The sequence below is a fragment of the Acyrthosiphon pisum genome, chromosome X (assembly GCF_005508785.2).
Source record: "Acyrthosiphon pisum isolate AL4f chromosome X, pea_aphid_22Mar2018_4r6ur, whole genome shotgun sequence".
NCBI classification, from domain to species: domain Eukaryota; kingdom Metazoa; phylum Arthropoda; class Insecta; order Hemiptera; family Aphididae; genus Acyrthosiphon; species Acyrthosiphon pisum.
In genome coordinates, this window is record NC_042493.1 from 47141610 (window position 1) to 47161081 (window position 19472).

Below are 19472 nucleotides of genomic sequence, written 5' to 3' on the forward strand. Positions count from 1 at the left end.
ATTCATCTTAGAATTTAAAACATCAAAATGGTTGATCATTTTTTGAAATTTTTATATTTCTATAATTTTGATAGATATAGTAATAGTACTGTGCCTTAAAATAGACATTTTGAAACAAAATATTGAAAAATGTGCATGGGTACTAAACTGCATTGATATATTATGTGATATGTCAGAATTCTGAAATTTTTATACACATATTCAGTTATATTGCAGTTATCACAAGACGATCTTCAGACTAAAAAGTAAAAACGGTAAAATCAGTGCCGTTGTTGTGTATGACCATATCCTCAAAATTAAAGTAAATTACATTACATACCTACCAACAAAAACGTGCATCACTAAACCTTTTGATATTTTATTTATAGTCATAAAGTTATTTATAATTTAATAATATTATATGTATGAACTAAATATTATATTCGATAATTTTTTTTTTGTACATGTGCACCACCCATGTAAAACCCATGGTTCAATTAATGAACCACAAAGTACACGACTACCAGTAATAATAAATATACCAATCACAGTTGAAAATCTAGGATTTGGGAATATGTTTTTTGGTAAAAATCGAAACCAATGTTATTTTTGACTGATCGGTGAACGAAAAATGTTTTCGATTGCTTTGAAAATAGGCCCCTAGGTTACCTATAATTGTTATGGGTGTGTTGAATTCGAATTCATTGATAAATTATTTCACGAAGAGTCGTTGTTATTTAAATTGTGATTTTTAGAAAATAGTGGTGTCAACTGAATCAAAATGGGTGGCGGGTGGCTGAGTTACTGGTAAATTAACTGGTAGGTATGTTCATTATGAAATTAACTATATTATAACCAGGGCTTGGAAGTTGTAGCAAATGCATATTTTTCTTGGTTCGTCCTAGAACATCCAAAGTAAGATACAAATATGTATCACACTTCTCTGATGTCATACACGAAATTTTATTTTGCTATTTTTTTTGCAAATTTACTGTTTTTATTGCTATTTTGGTAATTTAGGATTTACAGTGCTATTTTTAGGCATATTTTCTTAATATACATAATATATACCAACATATTATACAAAATATAGGAAATTATCACATCATGTTGAAAATAATGATTAATTTGGTTAGGAAATAGGAAATAAATAGATCTTATAATTACACTTTTAGAAACATATTTAAGTAATTTAATATATATTTTGTTAACGGTTTATAATTCAACTAGTCCAGACAGTCCCTGATGTCTATGAGCCCAACAATTTTATAAATTTGTATAATTACATTTAACTTTTTAAAATTAATTTAATTTTTTCAATTTAAATACATATGTTTTGATTTTTTGTGCTATTTATAGCGCATAATTTGGAGTTTTTAAGTGCATATTTAAGAGCTAAAAAGTAACATTTTTAGTGCTACAACTTCCGAGCCCTGATAATAACTGTTATGAAAAAGGCTGCCAGTAACGCATACATTTCAGTTTCTTAAAATTAATGATTAATAGATAGGTATATATACCTATTATTAACATATACTTGTAGCTATCTAATTTTTGCTACTATTTGGTATATTATATTTTTTGCTTTTTATGTAACATTTTTTATTTGCGAGATACAACTAACATTTTTATTACCTATTTACCAATAGATCAATTTCCTTTCGCACGCGGCATGCCCATTATAAAATAATTAATCAGTTAATTTAATCTACAGTGTCTTTATTTATTTATTCCAATATATATGACACAAATACCGCAATTATCGCTATACCTGCAGTATATACAGTATACCAATAATATGATACAATAGTATTATCAATAATATGATTATAATTATGTGCATGGAATGGATAAAAACTGAAATATTATTTAATATAAATATAACATAATTGTTGTCACATAAATTATGTATAATATATAAAACGAAGTATTTGTATGTGTGTGAGATACTGTGATACTACGTAATAGATTTGTAGTATAAAATATTGGCAGCAATAGCTTAAAATTAATCTAACTGTTTTTTTAAAAATAATTTATTAATATAATTACATATGGTAAAATACTTAACTATAATAATTTAGGTACGTAAAAGATTCAAGTCCCGGCAAATAATATCTTTGAATAATATCACAATAAAATAATATCTAAAATCGTTTAAACTTAACATGTCTATAAAAAATGTGCATATTTATTTATTATATTTTTAGGTTACAGTAAGAACTAAAAACTACTTATGAGGAACTTTGTATTCTACTCTCAAGACATAGGTGCTCTTAGCTATTACAATTTAATATTTTTCGTAATTTTCACGAGTTTTAACAAAATTGGAACTTGAAACGCTTAATATAAGAATAAATTCTATCCATATATTTTTAATATTTTTAAACTACTGTAAGATAAACTATTATAACTTATAAGTCAAGTTTTACAACAATAATTGAGATCTTAAATTTAAGATTAAATTTTCAAGCTTTTTGACCGATCCCTCAATGTAGATTTCAATGCTTTAAAAAAACTAATTTAAATTACTTAAAATAAATAGTTTATAATTATTTTAATTATTTTGAGATGTTCATTAGGTATATACAATACATACAATTATAATTTAAGTAATAGTTGAATGTTTTAAGGTTCTACGATTAATTTGTTTTGAATAATCACAATATAACAAAAAGCTTTAGAGAAAAAGTCGTTATATATTATTATATACATTTGAATAGTGTCCAATTAACAATTGAACTTCGATCGTTCATAATAAACTTTTGTGGCTTTACTCTACATTTTTCCAGCAGTAAAAACTTTGTAATGAATCTTGAATTGAATGTTCAAACCTTAGAAGTTTAAATTAAAAATTGCATGTTTTAAAAACTACAAAATAATTTGAAAATATTCGTAATTTTGATAAATTTTGTATAAAGTTAAAATTAAAGTGCTTTAAAAATATAAATTGTAAATCATTTATATATTATACTATCAATATTTTTTAACGACAATCTTATGAAAAATTTTGTATTAAATGATTAACCTTTTACATGGAATAAAATATTAACATATATAAATTGAATAAAAACTAATAAAACTATTAACTAGGTTAAGTTAATTTGTTTCAGTCTCCATATTGTATGGCATTATCGGTATCTGTTGAGAACGATTTCAAAAAGCAAAAAAATAAAATTTTTTAATTCGATATTGACAAATTTATTCTTAAACATTTTACAAGTGTCAACAGTATGATAATAGAGTGAAACTTTTTAAAAGTAAGGAATTTAGATACGAGTAATATCTTGAATTAAAATTACCAAAATTAGATTTCCAGTGTGATGAACGTTTTGGGAATGAAAATATGACGTAAATGATGACGAAAAATGTATAAAATATAAATAACTATTTAAACTATTCTATTGAATCTATTGATCAAGTTATTCAAAATAATTACACAGAATGTGACAATGAAATGTCAAGTGATTCTGTTACATAAATAACTGCATGTAAAAACTGCCAACTGGAAAGGAAAAGGTATTGTGAAAAAGTTATTTCCAAAAAACAAATCAATTATAATGAAACCAAGGCAGGCAAAACATCAGGGCTTGAAACCGAAAACATTTTTTCCGATTTTAATTTCGATCTCGGATTTTGTTTTTTATTTTTTCCGATTTTAACTTCAGTTTCAGATATCGGTATTTATTTTCTCCGATTTAAATTTCGGGGTTGATTACCATTAATGATTTTATCGATTTAATTTTCGGTTTCGATATCGACTTCGGATTTTAACGGTTTTGACCGGTATTCAAAATCGGTATCCAATATCCGTTTCAACCCCTGCAAAATATATGGGTCCAAAAAAAAATTATTGAGTGCATTTTTTCAACCGTAAAAAATGAAAACTCGTTCAGCGTTAAACAGGCTGCTGATAAATGGAAATTTAGCTACGCCAAAATTGTTTCAAAAAAATGTATGTTGTACAAAATATACATGCCCATTTGACGCTCTTTCATTTTAAGCTGCAACTTATTATATAGATATGTATTACGCTTTCAACATTTTGTCGATAAATCAAATAATTGTTTTCTGCATTTTTGTAAAATAGACACTACATTCAAATTACAAACAACGAGTTATATGTAGTAATTATACATAAGACAATTATTATTGACGTCGGTTCAAGAGTACCTAACTGATATACACCTCGTTAATTAACGCAAGATATAATATCTATTAAATAGTTTCAAAATATATGATTGATGAAATCTTTTGCACATGAACAAAAGTTTGCTCGAACTGTGTAGTAAAAAAAAAATTCAAACGCAACGGAATGACAATTCTTAATGGACTCAAAACCACAGAAGAAGGAACAATCATGTCAATTATATCAATTCATTACTCAGATTGTAGTTGTAGGTACTATGAGTGTTATGGAAACTTCAAGAGAATTAAACTCTCACTTATTCATTGAAGCAGATACATATTAATTATTCAGAGTTCATATCGTATGCACTAAATTAATACCCGAATGAAGTGAATGTCCGTAAAAACAGGCAATCAAAACAAATACATATAAGTAGAGCGTAGATTTGTATGCACTAAAAGTGTCCATATTGAAAATATGCCATATAATATGAATTTAAAATCGTGAAAATATGCAACAATTTTGTAAGAAAAATCTTTAATTGTGTAATTGGCTTCGAAAGCCAATATTACTAAAAGTAGGTACTTATATTTTATGATATTATTGCTATTATTATAGTAGTTATTATTTTACTATTATAAATTAATATTATATTAATACAGTATAGATTGCATAATTTTTTTTCGAAAACATTGCATTTGAAAATTGTATTTATTGTGTGTATAATAAATATAATAATATAATTAATATATTAATATACCTACTAAAAAAGTTTCAACTATCCATGAAAATTTTTTTTTGTTATAGGTAGAAAAAAAAATGATGAATATTTTTGTATCACATTTTCAAATCTTAGATATCCGATAGGTATACCTAGAATAAGAACATTTTCATGAATTGCTTCCTCAAAATAATCGGTAAATTTGCGCGATTTTGACAATTCTTAACTTCAGGTGCTCATAAAAATTGTTGTGATTTTATGTTTTTTTACACTATGATAAACCCAAAACCTTGTATTGAATTTTCAAGTTTTTTGACCATGTGAAAAATGTTTTATCGAAAATAATTAAAAAAAAGCTTATAAAAATCGAAAATTTCTCGCGCCTAAAAATAGTTCGTAAAGAATCAAAATATTTTGAAGTATTTTATTACGGTGTATATTTCAAAATATAACATTCAGTGAAAATTTCGTGTACCTACCTACTATTTCTATCTAATAATATAAATATCTTTTATTAACGATTTAATTGTAATTTGTAATGGAATGGCAAAACTATAATAATATTGAGAACAATTTTTTTTAACTGGGGATCAATACAATAGGTGAATTGCAAAAAATTATCTTGTATTTTTTTATTTTTAAAAATCTGAGCACCTCTGCACCATGTACAACTGTATAATATATTAATATGTGTGTGTGTGTGTGTGTATAGAAGTTTAGTAAAAACGATATGCGTAGGTTGTAGTTTTGGCCGTATTGAGCGAGTGGGGAACTTGAATACTGCCCACTCGTGATAATATTTCGGTATTTTTTTTTTCATTGTTTCGTCTCGCGTTTTTCTCGGTCATCGGACGCTCATCTCTACGTCGCAGCGTAATTGTTGGTGGGACGTACCTATGGCGAAGTGATAGTCGACAGTGGAAAGTAGCGGAAGTGTGTGGCCCGGATGGTTGGCAACACCGCTGCCATTTATCAATGTTTGATTATTATCATTTTCGGAAAGAATTATCTTGGACGTCGTCTCTACCCGCTGCACCTCGATCACAGGTAATGCACCGATATTTTTCTCCGCATCGATTTAATTTTTCGGGGAGGAAAAGAGTACGGTGTTTTTTATTCTTTCAAATATAATATGTTATTTGTGTTATTCTTTCCGCGTTTGTTTCATCACGTCCAGTCGTCCGTCCATCTGTCCGTTCATCGATAAAAATATAATATAATCAGGACCGTAAACGTGTACTTTTATTAGAGGTACGTACTCCGCAGATCGAGTGTATGTACTCTGGAGCAAAACTGTCGTCGAAATCGTGCGTCGAGAAGTAATTTGCATCTCTAAACCGCCGTGACCATCTGATTTTGGATTATCGATCAACAGTTTGGTGAAACGCACTTTGAATTGTTTGACTCGTAATTATTCATCTGACGCACAAAAACGAAAACATCAGACTCGCGACACGTACGGTAGTTATTGTTTTTTGGTTTTGTAACTGAATAAAGACAGTACACAAGCGTCCAAACGTTCTTGAAGACTTCCACTACAACTTCCACTACAATGACAACTATTGTGCTGCTGTCAGTGTCTGCATAGTGTGGCCAATTTTGTTCCTGCAGATTTAGTTTGAGGCCAAAGCTATTGAACCAATTTAAGTTGAGATGTATGCAAAAGGAAAGGGCGCAACAGTGCCATCTGATGCTCAGGCCAGGGAAAAGTGAGTTGCTATTTTCATTCCTAGTTTATGTGGTTGCACATCTAGGTATGTGGATATAACATATTGTATAGTTATTTCCATTGTTTATCTTGTGTGGCTGTGTGTGGGTACTATTTATATGTTTAGATTTAACAAGTTATTACAGTATTAACGAGTATTAACTCTAGATAACTATAAAATATAAATAGGTACAATCTATATACATTATTTTGTTATTGATTAAGATTTATTATATTATGTAGGTATTTATAGTTTATTAAGTAGATAGGTAAGTATAAATATCAAATTAATGGTACTTATGTACTTTTATGAATTATCTTTGTTTTGATTTTTTCTATGCTTATTAAATCAGAAAAAATAATATTTTGAACCACCTATCAGTAATTGTTGACATAATTATAATCTGTTTATTGATGAATTAAAATATTATGTTCTCTACTATAATCAGTAATCACACTTCATACGCATATCAAGAATTAAATGATTAAAGGCTTCATTCATATTTAAAATAATTAATATTAAAATTATATAAGCATATATCATAATATATATTATATTGATCAGTGCACATCTAAAACTACTAAACATTTTTAATAACATTGATAATCATCGATTAATTTCATTAGTCATTCATAAAATCCATTGTTTTGTACTTAAGTAATAATTATTATAGAAATAGGTATTATTATAGGCTTGGATTTTGAAAAAATTAATTAAGTAAGGGCAATATAAAAAATCTGATTACGATTTAAAGTACTAGTATTTTTTTTTTTTTTAATATTCCCTGATATTGTCATCAAAATGTATTGATATCTTACTTATTAAATAATTGTGTTTATTAAGCAATAAAATGTTAAGGAACGGAAAAACACTATGTAATTAAATACATTTTTTTGGACCCCAACCACCCTTTGAATAAATTCTGGTCGTATGTGTTATAATAAAAAAAATATAGGTAAGTTGAAGTTACAGTAATTTGGGGGCATCAGTGTATGACTGTTACTTATAATTATCATTATTATTAGAAAGTGAGTCTAATCCTCTTGCCCAGGTACATATCAATGAACATTAATATATTTACCATACATTATTTTCAAGCCATTCAAAAGAAAAAGAAAATTATTTCTCCTAACACAACCGTAGAACTTTGGTTGTAAGGTTTTTAATTAGATTTTGATTCATCAACAAGTTAAATATGTTTTAATCAAAGCAATTTTTGTGTTCCAATAACTGTTTATGTGTTATAATTAAAATTAAAAATACCGTTTTTACATTTTCTGATATTTCTGCTGAAAATCAAATACCTAATAAATTTGTTTCAATTAAAACATGAGAAACTTGTAATGATTCAATATTAAAATCTAGCAATGATGTCAGGTTGGGTCTAAATTCCACCTTTTTGTATGATGACTGTAGTTTCCTTAATGTATAAAAGCGAGTATAAAAGTTAATATTTGATTTACCAATAATCTGAATTGGATAAGTAAAACAAATATGTATACAAAAATTATCTTTTTATGACAATTCATATTAATTATCTGTGAATTGACGCAGGAAGGGCCAATATCAAAAAAGAACATTGTTGAAAAATTTAATTTTAAAAAGAATTATTACAATAATTATTATGAATTTGACTTTAAAGTAGGGATTTTGATGACTACATCTGTTTTCCATTCTTAATTTAATAACACATTTGTATTCATTTTATTTTCACATTGGTCCTTTTGATGGATAATAAATGTGACTAAATAAACTAATGATGATATTCAATTGCTCATAAATATTAGTAACTTATTATTATATTTATAAATTTTATTAATTGATTTGTCAAGATAGGCCCATAATATTATACATGATTTTAACAAATATCATAATCAAATATTAATGTAATTACATTCGTCTAATTGTCTCTAATTTGTTAAAATGTGACATTGGTCCATCTTGTACCAATTCACAGATATGTGTTAGCATACAAATTTAAACCCTACCTACCTATTCTATAATGTAAGGATAGTTTGTCTCTGATTCTGTATTCCATCAGTTTTTAATAATTTTTGTTTAAATGTTATTATTTTATAAATTCATGTGGTTCATCATAATTTCTAAACTCTACCTAACTTGATTTCTAATTTAACAACATGTTGTTTACATTAATATAAAAATCTATCAAAATTATTATACAGACATATTTATTGATTTTATTTTATTGTAATGCATGTAAACAAATAAGTAGGTAATTATTCTTCTTTCAATAAACAATTGACTTAACTGTTGAAAATTGAAGGTTAATATTATGTGGTTGTGTAATACTTATACAGTATACATAGTTATATGAATTTAAAATAAATTTACCTTTCATTTGCTAATTTATTGTAACGGATATAATGTTTTTAAAAGAAGATGTGTGAGTAGTAAATAATATTTATAATATTATAACATACATTAAACATAAAAAAAAATGAATATTAGTATAGAATGTTGGTTATTTTTTAGTTTAATACTTTAATCACTTGTATTTAATACTGTAATTTGGGAGGGAAGAGTAAAAATTTGTCATTTGCTGTTAATACTAATTGTCAATAAAATGATGTAAAAAATTATTATATATAAAGTTGAAACGGCAAATTTAAATATACATCATTAGTAGAAATAAAAAAATAGTCATACCACAGCAGTATAGGTATTTTATGATAAATTTGTGTTAAATTCAGAAAGAAGTCATTTCGTAAAGTCTATTATGTCAATATAGTATAACTTATTAAATTATCTTAGCAAGGATCTTCTTTTTTATTGGTTGAAATTGTTTGAAAGTATGTCAAGAGCTGATTAAAAACTAAACCTTCTACATTTAAAATTTGAGCTTTAGCAGGCTACAAATAAATGCTAAAAAAAATAGTTGGACAGGTGTTTACATATTTTGTAATTTTTCAGTATAATATTATATATTAAAAATCTAATTTAAATTGTATAATTAATATGAATATTTGGAATACATTTCAATATTTATTTTTTTAGGTTAGCATTGTATGTTTATGAGTATTTATTACATATTGGAGCTCAAAAAGCAGCTCAAACATTTTTAAATGAAGTGAGTACCTGCTTGAAATTTATTTTTTGTATTACATTATTTTAGTATGTCTGCATATTCATTATACCTAACTTCTTCATTATAATTTTCAAATTAATGAATTATGTATTAATATAAGTTTTTTTTGTTTATTACTTTAGATTAGATGGGAAAAGAATATCACATTAGGTGAACCACCAGGATTCCTGCATTCTTGGTGGTGGTAAGTACTATAATGTGTATAAACTGATTTTTTTTGCATTCACAAAATTTTAACTAAATGTATTTTTATATTCCCAGAAAGCTTAAACAAATTAAAATTATGATTTGTTTATCCTAGAAAACCGTTAAATTGTTTTTTTGTTATTAAAAGTATCAACAACTTATACAATCAGTATAATATTATATAGTAATGTGATAAGCAAATTATGTTTATCATACATTCCAGATAGTTAGAGCCTACCTATGCCCTTTTCATTATTATAAAAATGATCTTTATAAATTCTTTTCTGTTTAACTTGCTTTATATTTTTAGTGTATTTTGGGATTTATATTGTGCTGCTCCAGAACGTCGTGATACATGTGAACATTCAAGTGAAGCTAAAGCATTTCATGATTATGTATGTATTTCAATAGTTCCGAAGATAATTATATAGATATAGCTATTATAGTAATATGAATTTAATTTTTTTTAGGGTTTTGTAAACTCAGGTTATGGTGTAAATGGTATTGCACATGTAAGTATTTTATATCACTAAATGTTTATTTTTTTTTAATCATATAACTAAGACAATTAAATAAAAATATTTATTTATAGAATGCTGGACCTTCTCCTAGTCCTTTAGGACAAATGCCCCCAAATGATGGAATGCCAGGGGGTCCAATGCCTGGAGGATTTTTTCCAGTTCGTATATTTTAATATAATTTTTAAAATTGAATGGCAGTAATTTCTGATAAAAAAAATAATAAAAAAATAATTTCTTTGTATAAATCTTAGAATTCATCAATGAGACCATCACCTCCAAGTCATCCTTCAGCACAACAATCTCCTCATTCTCAACCACCATCACATGGACAAATGTTATCTAATCAGGTTTGTTGTTAATCATTTTGTCTTAAATATTTTATTGCACAAGGTATAAGTCAAATTTACTTTATTTTATTTTAGCCTTTTATGGGTCCTCGATATCCAGGTGGTCCAAGGCCTGGAATTCGCATGTCACAATTAGGAAATGATTTTAATTCTGTAAGTTTATGAATATAAAATTACCACTATAATATATAAGTAACTTTAAATTTATAAATAATTCATATTTTAGCCTACAGGTCAGCCAATGATGCCTGGTATGGACCCTTTAAGACAAGGTAAACTATTTAATAGTAATTAACATGTTATCACTCCTTAAATGTAATATGAAATTATAATTAATTATTAAAAATTATTTTTGTGTTATTAGGTTTATTTTACTAAAATTTATTAACTAATTATGAAAGTATGAAATATATTATTAATCAATAATTTGCTTAATAATTTTTTCTCCTGTAGGTGAAGCTGGAGAATATGTTGTAGGTTGGCAAGGTAGGCCAGTATTATTTAAATTTTATTATGCACACTATTTCTTAACTCAAATGTTTTGTAGTTAATGTTATAATGATAATAAAATAACACTGTTTGTTTAAATTGGAATTTATAATAATGTTTAAGTCCTTTAAAACCAAAGATCTTTATTCTTTAATTTTACTCTTGAAATGTTTGTATTGAATACATATTTCAAAGTGATTTCAAAGTGATCTATTCATCTTGTTGACTTTTTTTTGTAAAAAAGCATGATATAACAATTAAAATTGTTAAGAGAAATGGCAGTGTTAAAATCTAAAAAAAAATAATATATTTTCAGTGCATTCATGCTTAAAATATGAATTATATTTATTTGTTTTAGTTTTAATAGTTTTTGTCATAAAAATAATGAAATTTATTTATCCATTATAAATATGATATAATTAATAACCACTGCCATTCCCCTTGATATATCTTCAATTTAAATTCAATCACTGTCTGCGTTTGATATTGTTAAGTTATAAAAATGTGTGTATATGTTTGGTGTATTTGTGTTTTTATTTAAGAGTTCAAATTAATAAAATAATTGCTATAGTTTTATATGAATGCATAAAAATTCAAACTATTGGGTGTTATAAACTTATAACATATTTCCATTAATTTTTGAATTTTATTAGTTTTAAAACATTAGACTGATTGTCTACATTTTTATTTGTTACTTTAAGAAGTATGACATTTTGGGAAGGATATAATATTAATAGATAAATAAATAATTATGCTTTCAATATACTATGATAAATATTATTTTAATTAAAAACAAAATTTTACTTATACCATGTTTAACTAAAAATTGATTTACTGTAGTTCATGATTAAAATTTGATAAACATACATATGAGATTACAAAGTTTTAATAAGTGTAAATTAGTTTTTTAAATATTAATTTCTTATTTAAAAATATATACAACATTTATTTTTCTATGTATGAAACACATTGGAATTATCTAACTAGAAAAAAATAAAAATAATAGTATTCTCGTACTTATATCTAATATAAGTTTGTTAAAATTAATAATTTTAATTTTAGACTGGATGAACTTTTTACAATTTTCTACTTAATTATCAAAAGTTATTATCTTAAATTATAGTTAATAAACAACGATGAGTCTGGTAATACATTAAATACTTGATAAAAGTGCTAGTGACATAATTATATTCTCTTTTTGAATTATTATTATTAAAAATATTTTTTGACACTAATTAATATTGAATATTGACAATATATATGAGCATTATAAAATATAAACATCCTCAGAACTATAGGCTGATGGTCTGTCTCTATTCAGAATCGTTTTTTAATTGTGTACAAAGATTTATTGTAACATATTATTGAGGTAGTTTAAATTCAATGATATATCATTGTACATGTTAACCAACTACTATATCAGTGTGATTAATTTTTTTTTTTTTTTAAATGTCGTTGCTCTCTGACTTATTTTAACATTATTTATGTCATGTAACAAGTTAATTATATACTTTAGGGAATAAGGACAATTCCTATTTACATTTTGTAGATATTTTATCACCAGATTTTTTTTTCTAGATTCACTTATAAAGTATATACTTTCTGTTATTAGGTTTCATGATATCTATTTTAATTTTTTAATTTAAAAATTGATAAAATAGTATTTCAATAAATAATTGTTGGAAATCAAAATTAAATAGTTTTGATTGATACTATTTTTCTAATTAGGTTGCTTAATTTTTTATTTTATTGAAGTTGTTTTTTCTAATTAATACAAATGTTTAAATTGTTAATTTATCATTTTACAATAATTGTGTGTTTATTTTATTTTAAAGCACATTAAATTAATGTATTAAAAACACACTGTTTTACTATTCAAGCTATGAGAAGCTATAAGCTATAAGCTACTTCAATGTATTATATTTGTTCATTATATCCTCCCTCTTCATAATTAGTTGTTGCTTGTGTACATTTAATTTATTATATATAAAAAATTTTTTTTGAGCTTTATTTATTTTATGAACAGGAGGTATGGGACCAATGAATCCTCGTATGAATCCTCCTCGTGGTCAAAACACTCAAAACATGAGTCCATTAGGATCATATAGCCCTGGAATGCGTGGACCTCCGCCTAATACAACATTGGGCCCTGGTGGTGGTGGTGGTGGACCAAACATGCCTTTATCTATGGGTGGACTTGTTGGAAGGCCACAATGGCAACCAAATGCAAATACTGTGAGTACTCTAATATTTTAAATTTTTGAAATGGTAATAATAACTATTTTATAGCATTATTGATTTAATTGTCATAGATTTGACTGAAATAAAATTATATAAATACATTTCATGCAAACAAAACAATACTGCCTTAACCGTCGTTGGATAAACATGATCGTTGTCATTGTAAAAATTAAAAATACAAATAGTTGGCTAATCGCTTCGTGGTCAAAGTTATAAATTATAATATTACTTCTATGAGGAGTTTATGCTTTTTTCAATTAAAACTTTGAATAAAAATTATACTATAAGTAACGATAGGCTAATACCGCTTTTTACCGATATCCGATATTCTGATATATGCTATCAACCTAAAACTTATAACAGATATATTAGAAAATAATATTTTTCGTAAAATGTAAAATATAACTGATACCCGATAAAGTGATAGCATTAATGTTATAGTTTTACATTGATTATTAATAATAAGTAATAAATATACAAATTACATATATTATATTATTTTTGTCATTTCAGTTTTTAATACTTAAGTAGTTAATTTTAAAGTTACAACAAATTACATTGAATCTTCAAAATAAATGATAATGAATAACCTTTTATGAATAAATAAAATTGTTAATTAAAAAAAAACTATTTAATTAAATTAGTATCGGTTTAAATATTTGTTTAAAAAAGATTTGATATTGGTTCTAGTATTGACCATTCCTACAGTAATAAAGTACTCTTAATGTTGATAAACAATGCCTTAAAGTTATGCAAAACAGTATATTATAAATATAAAAAAAGCCTGCATCTTCATGATACTAAACCTGAGTTACTTTTGTCTAAAATCAATAATGTTAGGTTTAAAGTATCTGATTTAAGGGGAGAAAATAATAACCTTTAAAAAGAAATCGGTTCTCCTCTATATAAGAGAATCGAACTATTTGAATCAGAATTAGCTGATAAGTAAACAGATGTTTATTATAATTTTACTATATCATGTTACTTATTTTGCAATTCTGATAGGTACCAGAAAAACCAGTAAGAACTTGTAAGTTCTTATGTACTAGACATTTCTAATGCAAATATTAATATAACTACTACTAAAGTTAATGAACTTTTTTCCGCATTACAAATGCAGAAAAAACCAGTATCTCCATTTAAGGTTTTGAGGATTGTGAATAAGGATCAATTCAGCGACCGCTCAAAACCAAACTTGACAACTCTAAAGAAGTCTATCCTGTTTTAGAATCAAAATTATGAATCTTGATTCCTGGAAATGTGGTTCAATATGGCGGGTACTATAAACTGTGTCTTAGTGTGCCCAATGTCTTACTGAACCCAGATCTCCACTAATATTCTTAATAATTCAATTTGTAATAGAAAACATTTTGTAAAACAATAAGGGATACTATAAATATGTTTGAAGCTTACAATCTAAAAATAATTATTTCTTTGTTATTGTTTACTATTTTATATTTACTTCAACTTATCCAGGTATCAAAAACAATTTTAACGATTATGAAGTGGGGTTTTGTAAATTGTCATGTTTTTAAATTATATTGGTGCATAATAACTTGTCATAACAATCATAGAGGTTGTGGTGTAGCAGCTATATGTCAATAATATTTATAATTCCAAACTAGTAAATAATAATCAATATTATTAATTTAAAGGCCCATAAAATGTTGTCGCATTTTACTAAATATTTATATTGGTTTGACCATGAACTTAAAAGCTATTAAAAAAAAAAATCAACAGTATCACATTTAGCTTATGATTGAAAATCTTTCTTTAGTTAGAAACACATATGAAATAAAATATAATAAAATTCATTTTTTAGGATAAAAATTCAATCTGTGAATGTCAATGCCACAGTTAAATCTTTGACATTCAGATCTAATAACTTCTTGTTTAATGACTGTATGAAATTGATTTATAAAAATGTTAGGATTTCTGAATCAACATTTTTAATTATTTCAAAAATTTTAGATATTTAGAAACAACTTTTAATATTTACTGTACATAATACCGTAGTAACTGACACTAATCATGATTGAGCTGAATTGTGATATCACATTGCCTCAATTAGTAGCTATTTTTGTGTGCACTACCACACACTTTTGCACTACAAACTCAGAAGTGCACTACAAAAAATAAAAATATGCACCTAACACCTAAGATTTTATATAAATAAGGCAAGGTCCCATGTTTAACTGAATTGTATAGATGTAACTATATGTATAATAGGTATTGTTATTTTTCAAATTAAGTTTTTGAAAAGAAAAATGCAGAAATTGTTTTCTTGAATGTAATGTATAATTAATTAATATACATCATCTTTGCTATAACAGTTTGTGCTTCTTCAATATTCATATAAAACGTTAAACAAAATAATAAGGTTACCAAGGAAAATATGATTTTTTTTTTAATTTTTGGCATAGTGATAGTGTGTAAATACTTGTGTTAGTGATCGCTGATTTAATTTTTAATTAATTAATTAATTTCTTATTAATATTATGATAATTATAATTGAGTAGACTATCATGATAGACCTATAAAAAAAAGAAAAATATACTATAATATAACTATAACAGATTTATTAATTTCCATGCATGTTTTTCAATTATAATGTTTATGACCAAGGCAATTGATTTTTTGATATTTTATTTTGGTGTTGAGAGTACCTTTTGACTTTGTTAATATAAGTATTAAAAATGACAACTTTAAAGCGTTTTACATGTAATAAACATAATATAATTTGTAAGATATAGTATAAGAAAATAACATTTTCATTCATCCCTACCTTCACAATCATTCTGTCCTCAATAGTCTGAATCAATAAATAGTTAAGCAAACCAAGATGTTGTTATTGATCAATATTGTTCTTATCTTCTTGTTCTTACTATAGAATATACTTTGATTATGTCATGTGCATGAAAAATAGGATTAATCAATGATTGATGACGATTAGATAGTTTTGTTATATTATATGATTAGTTTCGATTTAAATATATGCAAATATAAATTACTAGAATTACTAGAGTTACTAAAACATGATTTTTATTGAACTAATCAAAATGTTTATTAATATTTTTACAGCCCATGAGTTATTCATCGTCATCACCAGGAGCTTATGGAGTAAGTTTTGATATTTCAGTTAAATATTTGATTTTATTAATACATAACATAAAATGTTCAATTAAATTAGATTAGCTTAATGTAGATATTTATAGTACTTAGTTTTAATAGTTATATATTACAATTGAGTAAAAGTGTTGGCAAAAAGAGATTTAGGTTTTATATAAAATATTATTTAGGGACCCTCAGGATCAGGCGGCCCTCCTGGACCAGGCACACCGATAATGCAAAGTCCTCAAGGTAAAATAAATAAAAATAGGTAGTTCATTTAGTTTATGATCTTAATTTGAGCAATAATGTTCAAGATTCTTCAAACTCTGGAGGAGAAAGTATGTACACAATGATGAAGCCGGTTACCGGAGGGAATATGCCTGGTGTAAGTTATAAACTAAGAGAAATTTTATTAGATATGTATTTTTTTATACTTAAATGTTGTGTGCTTAAAATTAAAATAACCATTTTCAGGATTTTCCAATGAATAATGCATCAGATAGTGGACCGCTAGGACCAATGGGTCCTAATACAATGAATTCGGTTTTGAATGGCGAAGGACTAGATGGTATGAAAAATTCACCTGCACCGGGTGGCCCAGGGACACCGAGAGAAGACAGTGGAAGTGGCATGGGCGATTATAATTTGTCAGGATTTGGAGGAGCGGGAGAAAATGTAATTGGCCTGGATATATATTAGTTTATGGACGTTGAAGACAATCGATGAACTGCATACTGATTAAGGTGTGATGACAACTGTATGGTGACCAAGAAAATAAAGTGGCAAATAATATTTCAACTGACATTTATAAAAAACAAACTGTAAATTTAGCTTTTTTTATTAATGTAGTATTAAAATACATTAAAATTTTTTTTTGAAGTATTGTTCACCATTTTTCATCTCACCGTTATCAGGTTGTTATTCATCTTTCTTGGTCCAATTTTTTTTTTGAATTTATAATTGATAGTTTGTCATAAATTACCTTAAGTGTTTAATAAAAACTCTGTGAGTTATAAACTTTGTAGATTCCCAAAAAAATATTAAAGACATAAAATAACTTTAAAAACAATATAAGCTGAGTTGCATACAGTGTAATGTGCCTGAATTTTAAATGGTTGTTCTAGAGCTTATGCGTACATCTATTTACAAGTACTTGGCAAATATTATGGTCTGAATATGTTTTTTTTTTACATTTGTATTCTTATTTATCAATTTAAGTGTACCTTTATTGGTTTCTTTAGTTTTTTATTTAAACTAAATTTATTCTATATGACTAAGTCAAACTAATATCCAGCTTTAAATCAATAAAAAAAAAACTATGAATTAAATAATATATTATAATATTTTCTTTTGTGAATTATAGTTAACATTATAACATTATTGGATAATGTTAATTTTGAATTATCATTTTAAAAATAGTAAGCAAACTAAGTAAATTGTCTTAGTTGTTTTTTTTAATTTGTATGGAAAAATTAAAGAAATAAACACCCCTCTTATATTTGATACCAAAAACAAGTTGTAAGTATACAATTTGTATAATTAATATAATTTTTAAATCTTTCCTCATTTACTACCATTGATATAGATATTTATTACATTTTGTATCTATTCTCTAATTTGAATTATGCTATCTTTAGACATGATTTTGAACTTGGGTAAATAGCTTTAATATTATCACATCCAAATTGATGGGTATCCAATTGATAAAATACTATTGGCAATTAGTAAATCTATCATTATTAATTCCATGATATATTTTTTTGTATGCCCAATCTGTAATAATATTTTTAAACTTTTAAAATTTAACCAAATATTATAGTTACGTTGATAACAACTTAATATATTGAATAGCTTTAATTCTATGTCAACAATGAAATTAAAATTAAACTTTTTTTATGTAGAGTCAATATAACAATAAAATCATTTAGGTTACTAAATTATAACTATTAAGAAAACAACATTTATTTGAAGATGTAATGACTAATTTCATACCATATTATTAAGTACAATATTTCAATATTCTGGTATTACTGTTTGTGGCCTAGTCGTTATCAATGTTGTAAAACGGTGACCGTTGACACTTCAATAAAAGTACATTTTTATATCTTGGGGTACCTTTTATTTTTTTGAAGTAAAAATTACATAATTCATACCATATTATAAAGAATAATATTTCAATATTCTCATATTGCTGTTTGTGTCCTAGTCGTTATCAATGTTGTAAAACGGTGACCGTTGACACTCCAATAAGGGTACATTTTTATATCTCAACGTACCTAACATTTATTTTGATGCGATATTTAGGATCAGACCGAATCCGCTGCAATAATGAAAATAAAAGAAAGTATGCAAGAGGAAGCCAAACGTTATGAAAAGGATTCTGACCAATCGGATTATTACATCCAATAGAGAAAAATATGATGGTAGTTTGAAATTTTCATGTGTAGATTTAAAAAATCTTGCCATAAAAATCAGTTCAATACATTTACATTGACATGTTCATTCCTGACACGTTTTTAAAATTTGATGGTTCACAGCCAATAAAATATAAATAGTTATATTTAAACAATTATTGTGAATATGAAATTATTCAATATATTATGATAGAATAATATTCATGGTAGTATTTTATGTAAATATTTTAGGAAAAACTTGTTTTAAAACAAAAACAACAAAATTTTCATGTTATGGTCACATCATTTAAATAGGAATTTATACCATCTATTCGACAACTATTTCATGCACCCATATCGATGATGGCTGATATTAAACTATTATTTTTCAAGAGCACCAAAATTTTGTTTAAGATGTTCTTTTATGTTTTTTTGGGACTTCTACTATTTAAATAACTGTGTTTTTATATATTGATAACTATTTCTGTTCAATATTACAGATAAATTTATTAATATTTTTAAAATTCATGTTTTAATGAATTA

General features: G+C 25.6%; 1 protein-coding gene across 3 annotated transcripts; it reads left to right on the forward strand.

The window, feature by feature from the left end:
• The first annotated feature begins 5739 nt into the window (after nucleotides 1-5739).
• On the forward strand, nucleotides 5740-19016 carry LOC100164051 (single-stranded DNA-binding protein 3). Of its 3 annotated transcripts, XM_001947840.5 has the most exons (16): nucleotides 5798-6535; nucleotides 9551-9623; nucleotides 9764-9825; nucleotides 10138-10222; nucleotides 10298-10339; nucleotides 10420-10506; nucleotides 10600-10695; nucleotides 10771-10848; nucleotides 10922-10967; nucleotides 11149-11181; nucleotides 13211-13419; nucleotides 16507-16545; nucleotides 16725-16785; nucleotides 16851-16921; nucleotides 17011-17211; nucleotides 18841-19016. In XM_001947840.5, exons 1-16 carry the CDS (start codon nucleotides 6480-6482, stop codon nucleotides 18943-18945), a joined length of 1344 nt encoding a protein of 447 aa, XP_001947875.2. In that variant the 5' UTR covers nucleotides 5798-6479; the 3' UTR covers nucleotides 18946-19016. The 3 variants fall into 3 exon arrangements, with proteins under 3 accessions (XP_008178649.1, XP_001947875.2, XP_008178650.1); XM_008180427.3 differs by lacking the exon at nucleotides 11149-11181 and having other exon boundaries at nucleotides 5740-6535; nucleotides 18841-18945; XM_008180428.3 differs by lacking the exons at nucleotides 16725-16785; nucleotides 16851-16921 and having other exon boundaries at nucleotides 5802-6535.
• Nucleotides 19017-19472: the final 456 nt, after the last annotated feature.